General features: G+C 36.9%; 1 protein-coding gene across 1 annotated transcript; it reads left to right on the plus strand.

Moving 5' to 3' along the window:
• The first annotated feature begins 613 nt into the window (after positions 1-613).
• Positions 614-18295, plus strand: LOC18427939 (putative galacturonosyltransferase 13). The gene is made up of 6 exons (XM_006836981.4): positions 614-1423; positions 2730-2785; positions 2922-3077; positions 14677-15264; positions 16371-16673; positions 17505-18295. The coding sequence occupies exons 1-6, from the start codon at positions 1210-1212 to the stop codon at positions 17787-17789; spliced, it is 1602 nt and encodes a 533-aa protein (XP_006837044.1). The 5' UTR covers positions 614-1209; the 3' UTR covers positions 17790-18295.
• The last annotated feature ends 3558 nt before the right edge of the window (positions 18296-21853 follow it).

The raw sequence follows: 21853 nt of genomic DNA on the forward strand, positions 1-21853 counted from the left end.
TTGTCAAAAAATGCATTACGAGATGTATTATTTTCAAAACTTAAAATTCATTTTTTTTTCTCATGTCTGTGCATTTTGTTGTGGAGATGATCAATTTGATGATATTTGAGTACCAAAACAACCCTTTCTAGTGAAATTTTAGATGTGCATGTTCCAATTTGATTGTTTAGAAACTTGTATTTATATAAATTTTTCCCCTTTTTTTTCCTCAAAGCTAGCAGTGTTTTCTCTTTAGTATAGGCCCTTTTCTTTTAGTATAAGCTCTGAAATTCAAGATCTAAATGTTTGACCTAATTTGAGGATAAACTTTGACCACACCATACGCGAAGCTAATCATATTACTGATAGGCTTGTTTAAACATGGTGTTTCTATTCATTTTTTCATGTTTTTCACAATTTGATCTAATCTTTATAATTTCATGCTCTTATTTAATAAAAATTGATAACAGTTGTCCAAAAAAAAAAAAATCTCTCTTCTTCTCTCCTAATCACTAAGCCCAAAGGGTCACTCCCTCTCTTCTCACTTTCTCTCTCCTCCCAATAAATCAGGGCGCCACCCTTCTTTTGGCCCCACAATAGCATATAAACTCTCCACTAATCTCTCTCTCTCTCTAAATCCTTCTAATCTCTCTCTCTTGGTAATTTCCATTTGGTGCATGCTCCCTTAGCTCTCTCATCTTAGCTCCCTCTCTCTCTCTAATTACTAATTAACATGGTTAGTACTCTGTCTATATCACTTTCTCTCTCTAGAATGGATGCGTGGCTCTTTCTCTCTAATTACTAATTAGCATTGGTACTACTCTCTCTCTAGGATGTATTCCCCACATCGCGCATTGCCCCTTTCAAACGCATGAAATGAGACCCAAACGCATTTGTTTGACTAAACCCTGTTAGCCATTATTATTATTATTATTTTCCTCACTTTCTCTCTCATCAAAGTCTTGATCCTCTCTCTCTCTAAAGGTCAGGAACAAAACAGCGGGGCGGGCGCGACCCATGTTCCTTCGAGACCAGATCCTCCCCCATGGCTCCAGAGAGAGAAAACCCACGCCCCATCTGAGCCATGCCACCTCTCTCAGGCCTCAGAGCTCCAACACTCTCTCGTTCTCCCTCCCTAGATTTTTTCTCTCTACAATTGCTCAGATCTGATGGTGGGTGTCCTCAGAAGGGGAGGAGAGATCGAGAGGTAGGGCTTGGTGCGTCTGCACAATGCAGGTCCATATCTCTCCTAGCATGAGAAGCATCACGATTTCGACGACGAGCAATGGCTTATTGGACTTTATGAAGATCAAGGTAGCAGCTCGACACATCTCTTACAGGACCCTCTTCCACACCATGCTCATCCTTGCCTTCCTCCTCCCCTTCATCTTCATCTTGACTGCGGTTATGACCCTCGAAGGCGTCAACAAATGCTCATCTCTCGGTATAATCTGTGTTTATCTCTCTAGAATGGGTGCTTTCTCTGTGCAGAGTTGTTTCTCTCTCCAACCATCTCTTTTTTGGCCCATTTATCTCCCTTTTTGTGTATTTCAATCTCTTTTTCGATACCCATCTAGCGGTTTTTTGTGTATTTCAATCTCTTTTTGGATACCTATCTCGTGGTTTTCCTGTCTCTGCTCGGATTTCACCGTCTGCAGCTATTTCTCTCTCTATCCAATTCATGTTATGCGCCTCTCTCTCTTCCCATCTCTTGTTATGCCTCGTTCTCGTTCTCTCTCTGCATCTCCCTTTTATTATTTATTTCAATACCCATGTCAATATCCTTCTTTCTTTCTGTCTATGGTGATTTGTATTATGCTCCTCATTCTCTATTTTCAGCTCTTTCTCTTGCTATATCTCTCTGTCTATCTGTATTTTGATTCCAATTTCTCAATCCCCCTCAATCACTCGCCTCTCGTTGTCTCTCCACATTCATCTCTCTATGCAGTTTGATGGTTTATTAGTGATGTGATTTTAGCTGTCGCGGTTTTTACAATTTGAATCTGTTCAAATTGAAGGATCTCGGATTTGGTTGGCCTTGTTTTGTTTGATCCTTTATGTTTCATTTGCTTTTGGCGATTATTTTTGGATCTTGTTTGAATTGGATGAACATGCATTTAACCTTGTTTTCTAATTTTCCCCTCAAGGATCTTTTACTCTTGCGTTTTTGTTACTGAGTTCTGTTTGAATGATGGATCTTTGAATTGATCCTGCCTTTTTTCGATCAATGTTTTGTTGTGGCTATTATTATTTTTTGTTGTCTTTGGATGATTTTGTGCTTTGGTCTCTTATAAATTGGATGGTCATATATTTGATAATGTTTTCTTCTCTTTCCAGTCCGGCGCTGCACTATTTACTACATTTTATAACCTGAGTTTCTTGAAATTGGATTTTTTTTAACAGGATTGTGCCTCTTTTTTCATTTGGTTGTCAGGATTCTTTTTAGCATTTGCAAATACTGATTGATAATTGAATTTGTGTTGTTTTATTCTAACTTGGTTGGTTTTGTGATCTGAGTCTCCATTACCATGATGTGTTACGTATGTTGTGATGTTTGCATATTTGGCCCTTTTATTTTGGTGTACAGATTGAAAATCAGGTTGTTTTGCTCCAATGCTGAATTTCGATTCATTTATGCATTTTATGTTTCATTTTTTATCTGGATCATTAATCATTATACATGTTATATTTTGGATGTTTAGATTGGTTTGGATTTTTGTTCCATTTATAGCTTTGCTTTTTGTCCACAGATTGTTTGGGTAGGCGTTTGGGACCGAGGTTTCTTGGAAGGGGAGATGATTCAGAGGTGGGTCTTGATTTTCTATCAACTTGCTAGACTTTATTTCACAGCCATATATGTGAGCTCTATTCTGCTTTTTTTCCTGGATAATTTTGTACTAAAGCTCTATTAATCTGGATGTGACCATTTGATATTGGTGCAGAGACTGGTTAGGGATCTATACAAGCTTCTAAATCAGGTGAATGCTGAAGAAGTCCCTGATGGATTGAAGGTGCCTGCATCTTTTGGGGACTTTGTGGCAGAAATGAAGGCTAATCAATATGATGCCAAGACATTTGCTGTCAAGTTAAAGGCCATGGTATGATATATCTTTTATGGTAAAATTGTTAGTTACTTTATTTCATGATAGTTTATGTTAGCCATTATGAAGAAAAGATAGTTTAGGCTAGTCTGTTTCCTAAAGATGAGATACGTTTTTTGGTGTTGTACAGCCCTGTAATAATAACCAGAGATTGATGCAGATTCATTGGTAAGTAGGACATCTAATCTAGCTGTGACTATCTCAATACAGACAGATCTGATGTTTTCATTGGGAAACCAGTCCCTCGTTACCTTTGATGTTCAGTAATATAGATTGCTGTTGCTGGAGTTAGGATGATACCTTTACACCTACCTAAAAAAACAATAACAGGATTTGTGCAAGCATACTGTCTTTTTTTAATTAGCTGGAGAAAATCTTTTGGCTTTTTTTATATAAGATACACACAACCATGAAAATAGGGACTCTCTAAAGTTAGCATCTTAACATTAAGGGGGAAGTTGGAATGCCAATTATGTGTATCCTTTCTGTGGCATGATCATCGAACAGACCACAGAAAGTGTAATGATTGGCTTCTTTACCTCCATAAAAAAAAAAAAAGAAAAAAAAAAGAAAAAAAAAAGGGAAGAATTCTGTCCCTCTGTAGAAGCACAGGCATATGTACCTAAATGTATTATATTCCCTCCCTATGGACTCCCTATCTAATTCCCCTCCCCATCTACTTTCTGATTTAAATGGTCCTTGAGGTTGCACATCTCTTTAGGGGATCCCATATGCAATAACTATGGAAACACCTCTTCATACTCTTGGGGCATTCATAATTGGTTAAGTATCTCGGATGCATTCGTCTTTGACACAAAAAATGTGGATCTCACTATCACACGAAAGTTATATTTTGATGCGGTTAATGTTTGCTTTTATTTTTTTATTTTTTATGTTGGAAGGGTTTATTTGTTCAGAAACAGTAGGGTTAGTTTGGTCTTTAAATTTTGTAGAGAGTTTAGGTTCTTTTGCCATTGTAGCGATTTTAGGTGTCTTTTTGTTATACCTAATGTTCGGTTAGATGAATGGTTAGGATTAAATAGTGATTAGTTTTCTTGACAGTCAAATTTGCTATTAGAATTTTTTCCTTAAAAATATAGGTAGCAGGATTTGTCTATTCAGATAGAATAGAGAGATGAATAATTCATTTATTTTTAGTTGTGTAAAAGGATCTGTTGTGATTGACTCCCTTGCAAACCTAGAGAGAGGCTATATTTCTCACCTTTTTAGTTTTATTTTCTTTCCTCCTCCTTCCTGCATCAAGTACTATCATAGCCATAAGATCTGTATACATCATGACACCATAAAAACTAACTATATATCTGTTTTTTGGAGCACATGATTAAATGTATAAGAGACTTCAAAACCCTTGGAAGAGAACTTGACAAAAATAAGGCATCAAACGGTGCAAGAACTACTTGGGAGATTAATGCAACATGTGGAACAAGAATATGAAGAAGAGGAACATCAAACTTTGACCTCTAATCCAAGAATTACTTAGACACGATTACGAGCTCCCAAAGTTGATTTGTAGGGCATGAAGTACAACTGCAGTCAACCTTCTAGGATTGCATACCTTTGATGGCATATCACAACTTTGTTGGATTAAGTTCAACATGATGGCATATCACAACTTTGTTTGATTAAGTTCAACAACGGAAAGTTCGACAGGTTAGGATTTGCATGTATTTTATTTTTGTGGGCAAGGGTTTGTTTCTTAGGAAATATGAGGGTCAATATCGGCCTTTAAATTTTGCAGAGATTTTTGGGATATTTGTGTCTTTTGTTATTGTAGAGATTTTAGGGGTATTTTAGTCATGGATAATTTTTGGGAAGACGAACAGGTAGGATTTAATTTTGTGTATGTTATCTAATAAGTTCCTTATTCTTACATTATTATTTTTATTTTTTTAATATGTTAGCTGTTGAAAGAAAATAAAATTACAGGGAGAAAATGTTAGGCAACCCACATGCCAGGTGCCCTATACAAAAACCCAAAGGGTCCAAAAAATGGTGTGCTGCCTGCAGGGCTCCAAAACAATGCATACAGCCAGATTAAACTCAAAAAGTAACAAAATTGGGAACCGAGTGCTCAGAAAGGTGCTCAGGAGGTCCATAGTATATGAATCTTAGTGGCCATGCCCTGTGATACTCCCTCTTTGTGAGGGCGTCTGCTGCAGCGTTAATTTCCCTCCAAGTATACCACCAAGAGAGGCGAACAGCCCTGCAGATGTGAGAAATCTCATAAAAAATGTGGTCTAATGTCCACGGCCAAGGTGAGGATCCTGAGGCTTAAGCGAGGAGCTGAGGATGTTTTGGAATCTCCTTCGATTAGCAGACATGGGCTCCAATTGGGATTGAACAACCTTAAGGCCTTCGAGGAGAGCTAATGTCTCCATGATGTTGGAGTTGGCATGACCTATAGAACGGGAGTATGAGAGAAGGGTACGGTTGTCCTTGTCTCTAGATAAACTTCCTATGCCAGTAAGAATTGCAAATGCAGTGCAGTGTATATTTGTGATGCTACCAGTAAAACTTTCCTGCTACTGAGAACTAGTGTTCGAAAAGGTGGATGTGGCTACCTAGGCGACCAAGGGTCCTGGCCCCCTCAGCAGGTCCCAAGAATCTCAAGCTACCTAAGTGGGGGGTTTGGGACCTCTATGATGTTGTTGTGGTTTTGGGTTGGATACGAAACTCCCCTAGCTGAACTAAGATATAAGTATATATAAAAAAAAGAACTATTTTTAAGGTATTCTCTGTATGTTATTTTGTTGTACTATTTCAAACTCCACACAACTCGAAATTGATCAACTAAAACTCTAGAAAATTGAACCTTGCCGAAAATTCACCCAAAATTATATAGATTACTAAATAGTTGCCTAAATGATCTGTCATTAGATGCCATAGTTGATTCATATTCCACAATTGGCGTCAGCAATCATATATCATAACATAAAGTCACAACTTGGTTCAAATCTGACTTGGTTTGTATTGGTGACCTTTGGTTGTCAAAAGGCCTCCTTTGCAACCACTTCAAGTCTCAGAACCTATCGTCTTCTTCTTCTTCATCAGCATCATCATCATCATCATCATCCAAGCCTTGTCCCAATTTTTTGGGATCAACTGCATGAATCTTGTTCATCCATTTTCTTTATCAAGAGCCATAAGACTAAAAGTTATTATATTTTTTCTCGTTACTTCTATCCATATCTTTTTGGGCCTTCCCCTTACCTTTTTAGAGCCTTCCACTTGAATCAAATCGCACCTCGTTATCGGTGATGGATTAGGTCTACGCTGCACATGGTCAGCCCACCTAAATCTACTTTCCCTCATCTTATCTCCTATTAACTCCACACCTAAGTTCTCTTATAGATATTCATTCTGAATTCTGTCATTTCTTATCTTGCTACTCATCTATCCCAACATCCTCATCTTAGCTACCCTACCCTCATCGTATGGATATGTTGTTTCTTGGCTCCCAACATTGGGCTGGTCTTGCAATTGACATGTAGAACTTACCCTTCAGTCTTAATGGTATGCGGCAATTATATAAAACTCCGGGTGCACATCTCCACTTCGCCCATCCAGCTCTCATGTCTCAGAAACTATCCGATCAATTTTTTTTTTTCGTTTTTTCAAAATTTCTTTCAATCTTCAATAAAATATAAAAAAATTAGGTTTTTTTTATTTTATTTATTCTTTCAAAACAAACCTAAGAGGATCCTTGGTGTAGAATGTGCCCCCCCCTCCCTCCTCTCCTCTCCCCTTTCAGGGGTGAAATTACAAATTTTTCCCTCAGCCAAGTGCTTTTTCCTCCCTCAGCCAACGGTATTCAGGCGCCCCCAGGTGGACCTTTGGTACCTAGGCACATGACCGAAGGAGGCACCTACCTTGGCCACTATGGTTCAGGTGGCTACGTCAACCTCCTAGGCAGCGAGATGGTCCACTTTTTGAACATTGCTGAGAACTTGTGTGAAGTCATGTTTGAGCTTTTAATGTTATACATGCTAAGGCCATTGGGCCAGGGTTCATCAAGAATCTTTCATTTTTTACATGGTTGATTAAGTTTTTTGTTTTCTAGCTTGTTTTTTCCTGTGTTATTTTATTAAAGTTAAAATCCTTTGAAGGAAAAAATTGTCATTATTTCTTAGTTGGTTCTAAGATATGTATTAGGGGTTCGTTTGGCTACCTGGAGAAGCTTCGTCCTAGGGATAAGCTTATACTGAAATTGGCTTCTCCTGGAATTGGTTTGTCCATGGGATAGGGTTGTCTTTTGTTTGGATAGCACCTGATAAAAAATGTGGATATGCCAGTCCACTGTTTGGATTGCCTGGAATAAGTGAATCCATGGCAATTCAGTTGCAGTTTTTATATTATTACTCTACATTTAATTTTATATTAACTCCGCACATGCATTCCAAACTTTCATATTAACTCCGCACATTTATTCCAAACTTCAATATTATTTCTTAACTATGATGAAATCCTCATTTTTGTTCTTATTCCTTTCCATTGTATCCTTGTATATAGCTATCACGTACCAAATATTCAATTTACCACAATGTTTTGGGAAATCATGAAGTTATATACCAAATGGTTTTGGCTCCAGTCTCAAGACTGGTGTCCCATTGTCTCAAACTCCCAAGAGCTTTCAAACCCTTTTTGTATCATCAATCAGAGATGAGCATCCATGGCCAAAGTTGGATATATTTCACAGACCAAAAATTCCGGTTTTGCTTCCCATGTAAAATAAGACATTGAAGACATGTAGTGGCTTCTTATATCTTGAGTGTCTCTAGTTTTGTATGTACAGTGCTGCTCTGATTCTTCTCTCCTCTACTTCTCTGTATCTCTCTTTCCTTTGTTTTTGAATAACCGTTTGTATGATTTTTATTTATTTTTAATTATAGATCCAGAACTGAACAAGCTACTGTAATTCCACTAATGTATCGGAATGGGCATCTCATATATTGAGTTATTTCATTAAAAATGCTTGAAATTGGCTCTTTGGATGTGTAGTCTTTTTGTTTTATATCATCTGCTCTTGCAGAAAAGACATTGGTTTTCAACTAACCATTTACAGTCATGTCAAAGGGTGTGCAAGCAATGGCTTCTCATTTCATCATTAAAAAGAAAAACAAGGAGTTCCCATGTAGTCGCCTGCAATTCTTGGCTGATAACTATCTTCCGTTTGTACCAACTTAATGATCGTTCTCATGAAAATCATAGTAGCTGGGAAATGGTACCAAAACAAGAGACATCAGTTCTGGTATTCAATTGCAAATCTACAAATTGGAAGTTAACGACTTATTAAAAACAAGGGAACTCTATGAGTTTGATAGAAGCTCCGAAATAGTAGCAAAGCCAGTAATTCGCGAGCTGCCATCTTTTGTATCTATTTAAAGCACTATTACACATAAGTCAAATATTTGGAGAAAAAAGTCGCAAAATCTGTAAAACAGATTTGTTCCGATCAATGTTTATAATAAACAGTCAAATATTCTTAGAAAAAAGTGACAAACCAGTTCTTATTAATGTATCTAAACTCAGCTCGAGTCTTGGACTCAACCTGGCCCAAGCCAGGTAACTTGTCCAAGTCTGAGTAATATACTGGGCCTGAAAAGCCCTAAAAAAATCTTAAAAAAACAAAAAAATTTTGCCAATTTTTTTTTCTCTAAATGCCAAACAAAATTAAAATCACATCGTCGCCATCAGAGCCTTATCCCATCTGGTTGGAGTTAGCTAAAACTTAAAATCACATGAGAAGTCCAAATAAGCTGAAAAAGATGAAAAAATATAAATTTACAGAAAATCAATTTACAGTTGAAAACACTTAAAAATCTGAAAAAAAGGAAATACAAAAATAGGCATTGATGAGAAAAATTCATGAATAATCCTTACAAATCGATCTCACAACTTTATATAGTTTTTATTTTTTATTTTTTATTTTTAATATGTCCAAGTTGTAATCAGTACTTGGGAGCCAAGTAACTTGGCTGAGTCCACTAAAACTGGTTCTGATATTCAAATGTAAATTGAGTTTAGCAATCTGAGAGTTTAGCTGAGAACGCAAGAGCACACAAGTGGTGGGTAACTCAAATCAAAACATATTCACAAGCCACATCACAAACTCACAAGCAATCTATGAGTTTGCTTCTTCACGGTTCTTCTATTTACATTGAACAGAGAATTAAAGAGCCATACATGTAATTACTCATATCAAAGCACTAAACCACAAGCTCTACATGCTCAAAAAAAAACAAAAAAAAAAAATCAAAACCTAACCAGAAATGGAGGAGAGAACCTACCCAAAAGCCCTAATCTTTTGCGAAGATAACCAACCCGGTAATTCATAGAGGACAGTTGAAGGTATTTCCCATTTTCACAGGGAAGTGCCACAAAAGGGGCAAAACCTGAACTCAGGCTACACAACTTGAGGACAAGAATGGCATCTCAGAACATCAGAAAGAACCCTCGCGTCAACGCCGGAATCTCCATTTTCCTGCAAGGGTCTGAACCTTTCCGGCAAGAAAAGGGGGCAGTTATCACAGCAGGGTAGGGATTCTCAGCCGTGTGGGGAAGAGAGAGCAGCACAAGGTTAGGGCTTTTTCATCTCAGGATCTGTGGTTGCGATTTATTTTATGGAGGACATGAAAATAGCTCAACAAATTGAAGTGAATGTATAATTTTGGGTCCATGATGGGGATAGTGTTATCCAAAAAAGTTTGGAATGACTTATTCCACCTCTTTGGGTGGAATAAGGTTATTTGCATTTTTTAAAGGAAAACGTGGATTGACTAGTATGCGGGATTAGACTATCCACGAGCTGTTGTGCTACCTAAACAATGGATAGGGGCCCAATACTTGGATAACCTTCTTTTGGATAGTCTAATCCAGGTACCCAAACGGACCCTAGATGTATTATCCATAAAAAAGGGTCATGTATTAGATTTCTTCATGGTCGTTTCTTCCCCAACAGCTTATTATTCTTCTTAGCTTGCTGCCATATCTATATTGTTTTTCTCTCTCAGGTCTTAGTATCTATTGTTCGACTAGTTAGAGCTGCATAGCCAAAAACCAGTTTGTCATTGTTGCCACTCAGGGAGGGCATACTTATATAGTCAAATATGGAAGATTAATAGCTACGGAAAACAAAAGCCATTAATGGGCAACAGTGACTCTTGTAGGAAACTTTTGTGACAGTGGGACAAAAATTTTGTAGCAAGGATATGTGCTTATAAAAGGACAGCATCAGAGCTCACATATGTGGTTATGTGCATGTAATATGTATGCCTTCAAAAGGATTAGTGGAAACATATCTGATCTGTGCATGTTTATTTATATGTTATTACATTCATATGCATATGGACATTTTAAAATATGTTTGTGTGACTTGACATATGCAGGCAAGTTGTTAACTGTGATAACGTGTGTAGGCGAATGCTCTATGTAAAAGCAATATATTATAAGATATCACAAAATATTCCTATCTTGTCTTTATGCAAGTGATTGCATTTCCATTTTACTAAAGATAATTTTATACATAGTAACATACTGGAATAGGTCTTGAGATCAGTTCTTTATAAAAAGTGTTTTAATTCTCTTCGTTGGGAGACTATTCCATTCATCATCAAAGTGTCGAACTTTGCAAGAGAAATGCAGTGCGTACTTGATGCTGTAATGAGCTCTTGTGTGGGGTTTACTACAATGGGTTGGCAAATCTCAAGTGATGTTAAGTTGTCCAAAAACTGGGTGTTTCAGATGAAATTGGCTTCAAGGGAAGTCATCTTTCTCTCTCTTTGATGTAATATCACCTTATTTAGTTGACTCTGCCTAGCACATGTTCATGCTACAACTTCCTCATTCCCTCATCTGTAGTGGATAATCTAGAGAGAAATCATAAGAATTGAGAAATCATAAAAACTTCCTTGGAGAGGAAGAGAAGAAGGCTCCTGGATTTAATATATTTCGATGGGAGATGTGAAATGCAAGTCGAGTAACAAGAGGCGAGGAAGTAGTTAAAATTGACGGTCAAGAAATACCAAATAGAGTGCAATTTTGGTATCTTGGAGTGATAATCCAGCAAAATGGAGAGATTGAGGAAGATGTTTTACATAGAATTAGAGCTGGGTGGGTGAAGTCGATATGTGCAACTGGAGTTTTATGTGATTGCCGCATACCAATGAAGCTGAGGGGCAAGTTCTATAGGATAGCTATGAGACCAACTTTACTTTATGGGGTGGAATGTTGTACGGTCAAAAAACAATATACCCATAGAATGAGTGTAGCTGAGATGAGGATATTGAGATGGATGAGTGGCAAGACAAGAGGGGATAGAATTCAAAATGAATATATTCGGGAGAATTTAGGTGTGGCACCAATAGGCAATAAGATGAGAGAAAGTAGACTTAGGTGGGCTGGCCATGTGTGGTGCAAACCCAATACAACACCTGTTAGGAAGTGTGAGTTAATTTAAGGGGAAGGCTCAATAAAGTTCAGGGGTAGGCCCAAAAGGACATGATTGGAAGTAGTAAGAAAATATATGGGGACTTATGGCCTCCCTGAGGGTATGTCCCTTAGAGCAAAATGGTAGACCGGGATTCGTGTAGCCAACCCCAATTAGTTGGGAAAAGGCTTTAATGATGATGATGAGATAGGAGATGTGGAAAAAAAACTTAGGGATGAGATTGATGGAAATTGAACTATTGACTATTGTATTGAGTAAAAAGGAAGAAATACAAGGTATCAAAAAGTAGGCATCCCACAGACCAGGAGCTTTATAAAAAAATGGGCACCCCTAGTATTGGGGGCTCTATACAAAAACACCACTCAGGTTGATAGTATGCACGCTGACCAAGACAAAGAGAACAAAACTATAGAGTTACCAAAAGCAGTCATGGGTGTGTTGTTGACTGCTTCTTTAGCTATCGCGTCGGCCTTTGCGTTGCCCTCCCGCCATGTATGCCCCCATGAGACGATCGTGTCCTTGCAAATGTGATAGATTTCATCAAATATGTGTGCGACAGTCCAGGGCCATGGTGCTGAGCCTGAGGCCCAGACAATAACATTCTTAGCATCTCCTTCCACTATGAGAAGTGGGATTGTTAGGGTACATAGATCTACAGTGGCAGTAACTAGAGCTCTTTCCTTAGTGGATTAGAGTATTCTTGGATTCATTCTTCTGTCTATAACTTATGAGCGGGGATTTCTTGAATGTCATATGTTGGATTATCAAACAAGGCGCAATTTATGAAGATCTGCTCTTGTTTTTGAGGAAATTTGAGAGCTCAGTAGCTCTATGGAGGTTTTCTTTGAGCGTGTTCACTAGAAAATGAATATGCATAAAGACACCCTATCTAGAGCTGGAGCAACTACAGAAGGTTTAGTGTTTAGAATTTGATCCTTGTAAGGTTACACTCAGAACATTCTTCCACTCTTGAAAGACTCGGACAAAGAGGGCTTGGTTGTTACATAAAAATACCAAGGAGGATTTGAATATTTCAGACTTTTTGTCCTGCTTGTAAGTTTATGTTTGAGATGCATCAACTGTAAAGATTTGCTCCTTACTGATTTCTGAATTGAAGTTAACATAACGGTTTTATCTATTTTTATGAATTTATTTTTCTTTTCCTTTGAGCAATTTGTTTTTCTAACTATACTGGAGTTCCTTTTTATTTTTATTGCAATACCTTGTCAATATTTTTAATTAGGCTGAGAAGATGCAGACTACATAATGAGGGCCCCCTTGTGGAATAATTTTGGAAGTTCTTTAAAGTCCCATAATTATCTGAAGTGGATCATTATGAAAAATGTGATTTCAAAATCTAGTGGGAGTATGAGAATTGAAGTCCCATAATTATCTGAAGTGGTTATTTGGGAGGCAATGGATTTGATTAGTAGTAGAATTGTGTTACATTTGGAGATAAGAGGTTTAAATCTTAAACGGTTCTATGTTGGGATGACAGGTCCCTGGAGGATGTCTTTCTCAGAACCCTGAATAGGCAAATCGGTCCTAGAAACTTACAGAGAGCATTTAAGTTCTTAGGAAATAAAGCTATGTGGTTTTCACATCTCTTTTGAATATTTGAATGCCAGCTTTTGTCAATTCATAGGAAAGAGGATGTCCTGATGTGGATGCTTGGGAAATGCGCTTTTTTACCACTTGTTACTGCTCCTTTTGTCTACTAGTTAATCTCTCTCTCTCTCTCTCTTTATATATATATATATATATATATATATATATATATCAGAGAAAAGATGGGATTAGCCCACTAGCTCATATGAACATATGAGCCCAACGTCCCATATTGATTCTGGGCCGATCTGACGATCACGGATGTCTGGTAGTGTTTGAATTTTAGTTTTTTTTTTACAAATCCAAATCACTTGAAATTTAGGGGTGTGTTCATAAAAAATAGGTGAATCTTCAAAAAATATCAAAAAAATATTTTACATGAAATAAATTGACCAAAATACCCCCAAAAGTTTCAGGGAGGTATTTTGGTCATTTTGTTTTTCACGAATAATTTTTTTTTATATTTTCCCTATATATCCCTTTTATGACACCTTTTTATGACTTTTTGATTGTTGGCCTTCATTCAATTATGAATTTATGACAATGGTAGTTCTTCATCTACTCGGCTGTATCAATAAATTTTTAATAAGCGATCACCTAAGACAACAAAATTGTCGTATCATTTTTTCTCTCCTTTAATGTGTCTCCCTGTTATTATGCTTTTAGTTGATTCTTTTGCACCTATTGAATTTTAGGTAAGGAGATGCTTTTAATGCGACATGGGTTAAGTGTTTACTGGATTAGGTGATCAGTTACCCTAAACTCCCACTTTGTATGGTCCCCTTCAATCGGCTTAAAGTCTCTCTCCAAAGGTCTAGTCCCAATGATACATTTTCTCAAAGAAATTACAACAGAGGTATTTGCTGTAGGAGATAGAGTTTGAAGTGGATTTGAAGATAGGCTATCCTACTCCCATTTTGTAGGGGTCCCTCCATTAGGTACTTTCATTGAATGCCACAGGTCCCTATGGCTTAATATATGTACAAGAGATATGCACCAATGTGCTCATCACATTTGATACAAACATGTAGATGATCTCCCACCTTTTATTTTGATAACGTTTGAGTAGGAACAATCTCCCTCTTTTATATCAGCAATAAAAGTTATTAGCATGGCAAAAGAACAAGTAAATAGTCTCTAAATAATTTTGAATAATATGCATGTTTATGAGGACAACTTGATGTATATTTTAATACAAAATATACATGTAAATATGGTTACAAATTCTTTACAAATTCATAAAACCCTATTGTTTTAATATGCCGCCTTGATAGGTGAAACCAAAAACAGTTCTTGTCATGCATAATGTATGAGTAGCTGATTGTTATGTTAAACATTACAAATTGAAATAATGGAAATAAATGTGAAACATTTGTTTTCCCTAGGAATAGGCCCTTTGAAGTGCCACATTGACATCTCTTGATCATCGTTCCTTAGCATACCTTATATTTTCGACGGAAGTTCGTTGTTGATAAAAGAAATATGTCTTTCCTAACGGGGTCCATTGCTTTTAATTGATAGGTGGAGCATCTGGAGAAGGAAACGAGGGCAGCCAAGCTCCAAGAGTTTCTTTACAAGCACTTTGCAGCCAGTGGGATACCAAAAGGAATATACTGTCTCTCTCTTCGACTCACTGATGAGTACTCATCAAATGCCAATGCACGGAGGCAGCTACCACCTCCTGAGATGCTACCAACCCTAACCGACAATTCCTTCCACCACTTTATCCTAGCTACCGATAACATCCTTGCTGCCTCTGTGGTGGTCTCATCGACTGTTATGGCAGCCTTGGAGCCTGGAAAGATAGTCTTCCATTTGATCACTGATAAGAAGACCTATGCAGGCATGCACTCTTGGTTTGCTTTGAATCCACCCAATCCAGCCATTGTTGAGGTGAAGGGGGTGCACCAGTTTGATTGGCTGACTAGAGAGAATGTGCCTGTTCTTGAGGCTGTTGAGAGCCATGTCAATATTCGGAGGTATTACCATGGAGACCACATCAAGGGGACTGATCTGAACGATGCTCCTAGGCTAGTTGCTTCAAAGTTGCAGGCTAGGAGCCCCAAGTACATATCCATACTCAATCATCTCCGCATATACCTTCCTGAGGTAACAAAAGTCTCTTGTTTTGTTGTAATAGATGATAGTTGAGAAAAGTTGATGGGTCTTCTAGTTGAATTGGGTATTATTTGCATGCATTATGTATTCATTCATTAATCGTTATAATGGGGATCATGTGTTGGATGGATAAACTAGATATTAAATGCATCCATCATGAATTGCAAAAGGATGCATGCATGACACATCCATCTGTTGTATGTTGTCATGAAGATGGTGGGTTGGATAGATCAACAAACATACTAGTACATGCATCCATGACTCATGCAGAAACAAGCATTCATACATGCATATAACAGTTCATCAGCTATCTATTATAGAGAAGATGGGATTGGATGGACATGCCATTGGTGATTAATAATTGTGGCCACTAATAAATTGATCTATTGGCTGGCTACTATGGTGATCACCAAGAAATCATGATGTTACAATTCCTCACAATTTTGGTCAAAATAAAGCAGACAAGTTGCACTGAATTTAATCAGGACTGGTCCTGAAGCCAAGTTTTGTTCTCCAATATAAACAGATTTATGCCACTCATTCACTCCCTTCACAGATCAGGAATAGTATCCTTGAGCACTAGTGCACACACACGTATGTACTATGTAGCACAGCAAAACCAACTTTTCATGTTTAGGAATTGTATCATTTAATGTGTAGTTAATTGTTTTATGGTGTTTATGGCTGATGCTTTGATGCATGGTTGGTAAGAGTGAGGTTGAGGGTTTGAAGTTTGTTTCTCATCCCAACCGAGCTCGCCCATCCATGAGCTGAAATGAAGATGCTATATTGTTTGTGAACGCTTCACATACAAGTTGCATGTGAAGCATAATCTCCACCTTCAATCAACTTTAATGAAGCTCACTAATGTTGTTTTAAGTTATAACCCCAATTTCCTTAACCTATGTTGAGCTTTAATCAAGGTTAACTGATGGTGAGGTTGTGGCCTCACATGCAATTCATATGTGAGGCCTTCAAATACAATATTCTCTTTTTGTCTTTTGAAACTCTGTTCCACATATCAAAGAAAAGAAGAAACACATGTAATCTATGTTTATGAAATTGTTGATTAATTGGTTGGGAGTGTTTATATGTAGCTCTTTCCTAAGCTCGATAAGGTCGTGTTCTTAGACGATGATGTGGTGATCCAAAGAGACCTATCTCCCTTATGGGACATTGACCTCAATGGGAAGGTGAATGGTGCTGTGGAGACTTGCAGGGGCGATGATCAGTGGGTGATGTCCAAACGCTTTAGGAATTACTTCAATTTCTCTCATCCCCTTGTAGCCAAGCACTTGGACCCAGAAGAGTGTGCTTGGGCTTATGGGATGAACATATTTGACCTAAATGCGTGGAGGAAGACGAACATCCGAGACACTTATGATAACTGGTTAAAAGAGGTAAGATTAACTCAACTCTCTTGTGCACTAGTATCCATTTGGATAAGTATAATATAATACAGGGCCTACGGGAACCTGTTCACTGTTTGGCTCATGACCATGTGATGATCTGATGGTTGGTGATGCAAATATTGCTGAATCCATCATTGGGGCCATGTTTCATTCTGGTGGATCCTGATCTCTCCATGACCCTCCATCTTGTCATTGGACAGCGTGACCACCATGACACCATGAGTTTCCATTGGGCATAGGCCATTTCTCTTTGGAATCTGTGTACAGTTATGCAGTAGACAGTAGGGCATTCACCATCCATGGTCACTGGTCATTGATGGATAGTGGATATTAAGTATAATTCTAGTGTTCAAGAAAATAAAATGGTTCAAAGCAGTGTTTCAAAAATCATGGTCCTGATTGGGAATCGCCCGATCCGGGCCATGACCGGTTCGGTTATGAGCAAGTACCAGCACTTGCATTGTTATATATCATACATCATGTACCAGTAACATCAACTAAGCCCAAGTGCTGCAACTTTCACTACCACAAGGTATGGGATTCGAGCCCTCCCAAGGGCTTGCCTTCATCTTTTTAAATGTCCATATAGCAATTTTTTGAACATGGGAAAAAACGAGGGATTGGTGGATGGGGCAATCCACCTCATTGATCTGTTGTTGTTTTTAAACACTGGTTCGAAGGGATGAATGGTGAACATTGACCTTCTCATAAAGTTGATCTCATATGAGGTTTTGGATTATGGAATTTGAACTCAAACCATCTGTCTCTCTCTCTCTCTCACACATCAATTGTATCTCATAGAAGCTTTTGATTGTGCAGAATTTGAGCTCGAACCTGACTCTATGGAGGTTAGGAACACTGCCTCCGGCTCTGATAGCTTTTAGTGGTCATGTGCACCCAATTGACTCATCATGGCACATGCTTGGCCTTGGATACCAGCCTGAAACCAACCTTGAAAACATAAAAAGGGCAGCAGTGATACACTATAATGGTCAAGGGAAGCCATGGCTGGAAATCGGGTTCAAAGAGCTCCGACCCTTTTGGACAAAGCACGTGAATTATTCGAATGACTTCATAAGGAACTGCCATATTATGGAGCCATAGTTTTTACATTTACCCGTAGGGAAAACCCCCATTTTTTCCTTTTTTCTTTTATGCTCAGAATTTTTTTCTCCGGAAAAAATTGGTGTTGGGATCATTATCCTCTTACAACGAAGTAGAAAGAAGGCGGGATTCTATTCATTTGTAACATAGCAATCCAGGTCTCTCTTTAAAAGGGTAACTTTTCCCATTGCAATTTGCATGACCCGGAAAAAGAAAGAGAACGGCCCGAGTTGTAACAGTAAATGCTACCCTTGATCCGAGTTTGGATGCGATGGAACACGAAGAGGCATGGCGGAAGGTTTGGTGGCCAGAATATCTCTCCCTCTCTCTGGCCCACCCCATTTTTGAATATTTTTGCTATTTTTTCTTTTTTCCTGTATTCATGTGGTCATTCTTAGGAGTATTGGAGGTTGCTGTGTTGGCCGATCCCATGGAATTGTGGGAATTTTTAAGGTTCATTTGTGAACATTTTATGAAATGATATTGAAAATGTGCAGATTAATTCTTTTGCTCTTCTTGTTTCCTTCTTTCAGCTTGTAGTCCTTCCATTCTTTTCCATTACATTATAGAAATTCATTTTCCCAAGGAAAATTTAATTTAATGTACCTGTGGTTTTCAGGAAATTAATAGGATGGGCTTCTTCCAAAACTGCCCTTGGTGTTCTGAAGCTTATTATGATTCATGACCCTTGTATCAAATTTTATATAACGTTGAGGCCCTGAACGATCAAATTAAGGCGCATCTAAAAAATTCAATGAAGAATTGTTTCGATGTTGAAAAACCCTCAAATCCGATCATCTCGACCTTGAAATATAAAAAAATGGCTTTCAAGTTTTCAAAATAGTGCATCTTGTAATGCGTTATCTAAATCGGCAATTTGTAAAATTTTTAAGTGTTTATAGATCTACTTGTTGTATACCATTTTTAAAGGTTGAAATTTCATATTTAGATATGGAAATAAATTTTCAAGTCATCATAAATATTTTCGATGTTGAAACGGCATCTTTCGATATTTTTTCAAAAAAAAAAAAAGACATCTTGTTGATACTATGTGAAGATGTGCCTTACTTTAATTGTTTAGAGCCTCAGTCTTACATAATCCCTACTTTTAATTTATTTTTAAATAAATTTTATTAAGGAAAATTGTTTCAGGTTGGACCGCATGACTACATATGCAGTCTAAAAAGTGTAAAGCATCCATCTTTTAAGATGGATGGGAGTAGGTGTTCCATCTAAAAACAATAGAAAATGGTCTACATGTTTTTTTACTATAATTATTATTTTTAATTTTTAAAATTTAATTATTTGTTCATGTTCATGATTTTCATGTTAGAGATTATATGTTCTTAAAAATTAAGTTGAAAAATCCAACTAGAAAATAAATATATTAATAGGCTCGCATTTCTAGATTTGCACCGCATAGAAACTGGGTCCTTTCATTAACACTTATTTCGAAAGGCCCTCTTATTCAAGAAATGATGGACTTACATTTAATTTAATACTTGTTCCCATCCCTCAGCATCAAAATCAAAACAAATAAAAAAACTCCCTTTGGGGAGGGTGGTCAGATGTCACATTCTGAGGGTGTGGCATCATAAGGACAAATAGATGCGGCTATTTGCAAGAAATTTAGTGCATTATATGGAACCCCTTCTAGATTTTTTTAGACTTCACATTATATGGAATCTTTTCTAGATTTTTTTAGACTTCAGAAGTGAATTATTGGGTCTCTCTTCTCTCTCTAGGGTTTGTCTGGTTGTAATCTTGGGCTGGAGCTGCAAGTGGATATTTAATCTTAGGAAATTTGAATTTTTTTTTTAATAATGTGCCCATTTGGCCGCCGACTCTTTACAGGAAAAAAATACAAACAAGGTGGTTCTCTCCTAAGTGAACTTAAATCTTTAAAAATGGTATAATACGAGACTATTTATTTTTGGAACGAGGAAGTCATGACTAATACTAATTAGCAAATACCAAATAAGATAATTTAGAGCATGTTACAAAGTTGGAGAATTTGTTTTTGAACTTTGACCTTGGTCAATGACACAGTCTCGAACCTCTAATTTTAAACCATCAAATTTCATATCTAATGGTCAATAATATTTGTGAAATCCTTGTATCAAAATTAAATGGTCCCATTTTATATATTTTCTTATATCTATATCTATTTGCAAAATCAAAGATGTATGATAAGGGTAATTTTGGGATCCACTTTAGCACTTGACAAAGGGAAAAATTCTTTCCACCCTATGAAATCAGAAGCCTATCTAGCTTGCACATAATAAGCTTTGCCTCACAGTTGTTGGACACAATGTTTTAAAATAGAGGTTTATAAGGTGGAGATTTAGGGGAGACCAAGTACAATATTAGATAATTTTTTTTTAAAAAGACAAAAAATGTAAAAAGGGAATTTTAGGAGGAACCAAGTTGAACCCATACTATTCTTAAACCAATTCGGTCCCAATATCCAGGTCAGCGATTGGGATTGAGAATCACCGGGTTTTAAAACACTAGTTGGACGGGTGCAGTTGGCATACGGATGCAACCGTAGCTATAGAGGTAGGATGCACCATCAAATTTTATCATGGTATACAATTTTGACGTAAAATGTTCTTAGGATTATCTCAACATCTATTTTTATATCTTATTATAAAATTTTAAATTTAAAAAATGGTTAAAATCAAGTAGATCTATGAACATATGAAAATCTTGAAAGTGGACGGTGTAGATAATATTCTAGGACTTAAAATCTTTTTATTTTTCATGGTCATATATCTCCATCTCGAGATGATCAATCAAAGGGCTTTTTCAACATTAAAACTACCTTTTCAGATGGATTTTTGAGGTGCGTCCATAATTTGCTACTTATATAAACTTTTTCCCTAGTTGGACATACTAAGTTTGAAAGGGCATCTTTATTTTCTGTTGACCATGAATAGTCATTAAGAATGTAAATTTTGGAGGTCACAATCCAAACCCAAGCCACTTGTCTAGCCACCTTATTTGTTTGACTTACAATTTCTTTTTTTTTTTCCTTCCTAAATTTTATACATTTGGAAGTCAAGATGAGCTTTCTCATAGTAGCCCTAGGCACCATTGAACAAGTCCTATGAAGTCTAATTGCATAGGGCTAATTTGAGGGGCATAATAGCAATTTTTCCATTAAGGCTGCTACGGCTTTGTTCTCTTCACCCTTTCCTTTTATTTATTTTGGTGGAAATCCTCGTGACTATGTCTTAATTGAGGACTTTATCAACCCATTTTTTTAATCAATTGATTATTAAATTTAAATATATTGAAAGTTTCTTACTTTAGTGTTGTTATATATTTTATTTGTTATATGCACTTGTTTCATTGGCTAATTTCCTTTTGAAATAATTTTGTGGTCTCAGCACTTGGAATTGGAGCTCTCATCTCAAATGCCCTAAATTTCTCTCAAATGCCCTAATTTTCTCAAATAAATTTTCTTAAGATTGCTTATTAAAAGCAAATTGCAAAACCAATTCAATGGAACTTAAACACCAAGGTGAAGAACCCACATCTCCATGGAAATTATATTCAATTAGCTTCTTAACAATCATTAGGAAAAACATCATTGCTCTAAAAACTGTACTCTCCATGATAACAAATTTCTAGAAAGGAATTGTTAGCACTTTGGATTTTGGAGTTTGGAGTTTGGGCAATAGAGTTTTTGTAATAAATAAATAATCATAATTACTCACAATTACTATGCTTTTGCAGGAGCATATTGTTCATATACTCCCTTGCCAAAACAACCTATGGAGGTTGTTTTGGTCTAGAAATTTCAGAACCATATAAGAATCATTAAAGAACTATTTTAAAACTTAGATCTAACCCTTCAAAAATTGGACGGCGTGTATTCAATCTTGATGTCTTAGTTTTTTTTAATATATCTAGTGGTTATTTCAGATTTTTTTTTTTTTTTTTTTTCTGAGATTAGTCTTAGTCTATATATTATAGAGGTTACCTCTTCAAAATTTGATATCTCAATAATATCCCCAACGTGTGTTTTGCCCGAGGGAATAAATGGATAGTATACTCCC

The sequence above is a fragment of the Amborella trichopoda genome, chromosome 10 (genome assembly GCF_054954075.1).
Source record: "Amborella trichopoda isolate Santa Cruz 75 chromosome 10, AtrichopodaSantaCruz75HAP2 v2.0, whole genome shotgun sequence".
NCBI classification, from domain to species: domain Eukaryota; kingdom Viridiplantae; phylum Streptophyta; class Magnoliopsida; order Amborellales; family Amborellaceae; genus Amborella; species Amborella trichopoda.

Bases quoted from the DNA above. Each gene is read 5' to 3' on its own strand.
- LOC18427939 (XM_006836981.4), top strand. From the start codon at position 1,210: ATGCAGGTCCATATCTCTCCTAGCATGAGAAGCATCACGATTTCGACG. The intron at 1,424-2,729 runs GTATAATCTGTG...TTTTGTCCACAG, and splicing joins CAACAAATGCTCATCTCTCG to ATTGTTTGGGTAGGCGTTTG. The intron at 16,674-17,504 runs GTAAGATTAACT...TTGATTGTGCAG, and splicing joins ATGATAACTGGTTAAAAGAG to AATTTGAGCTCGAACCTGAC.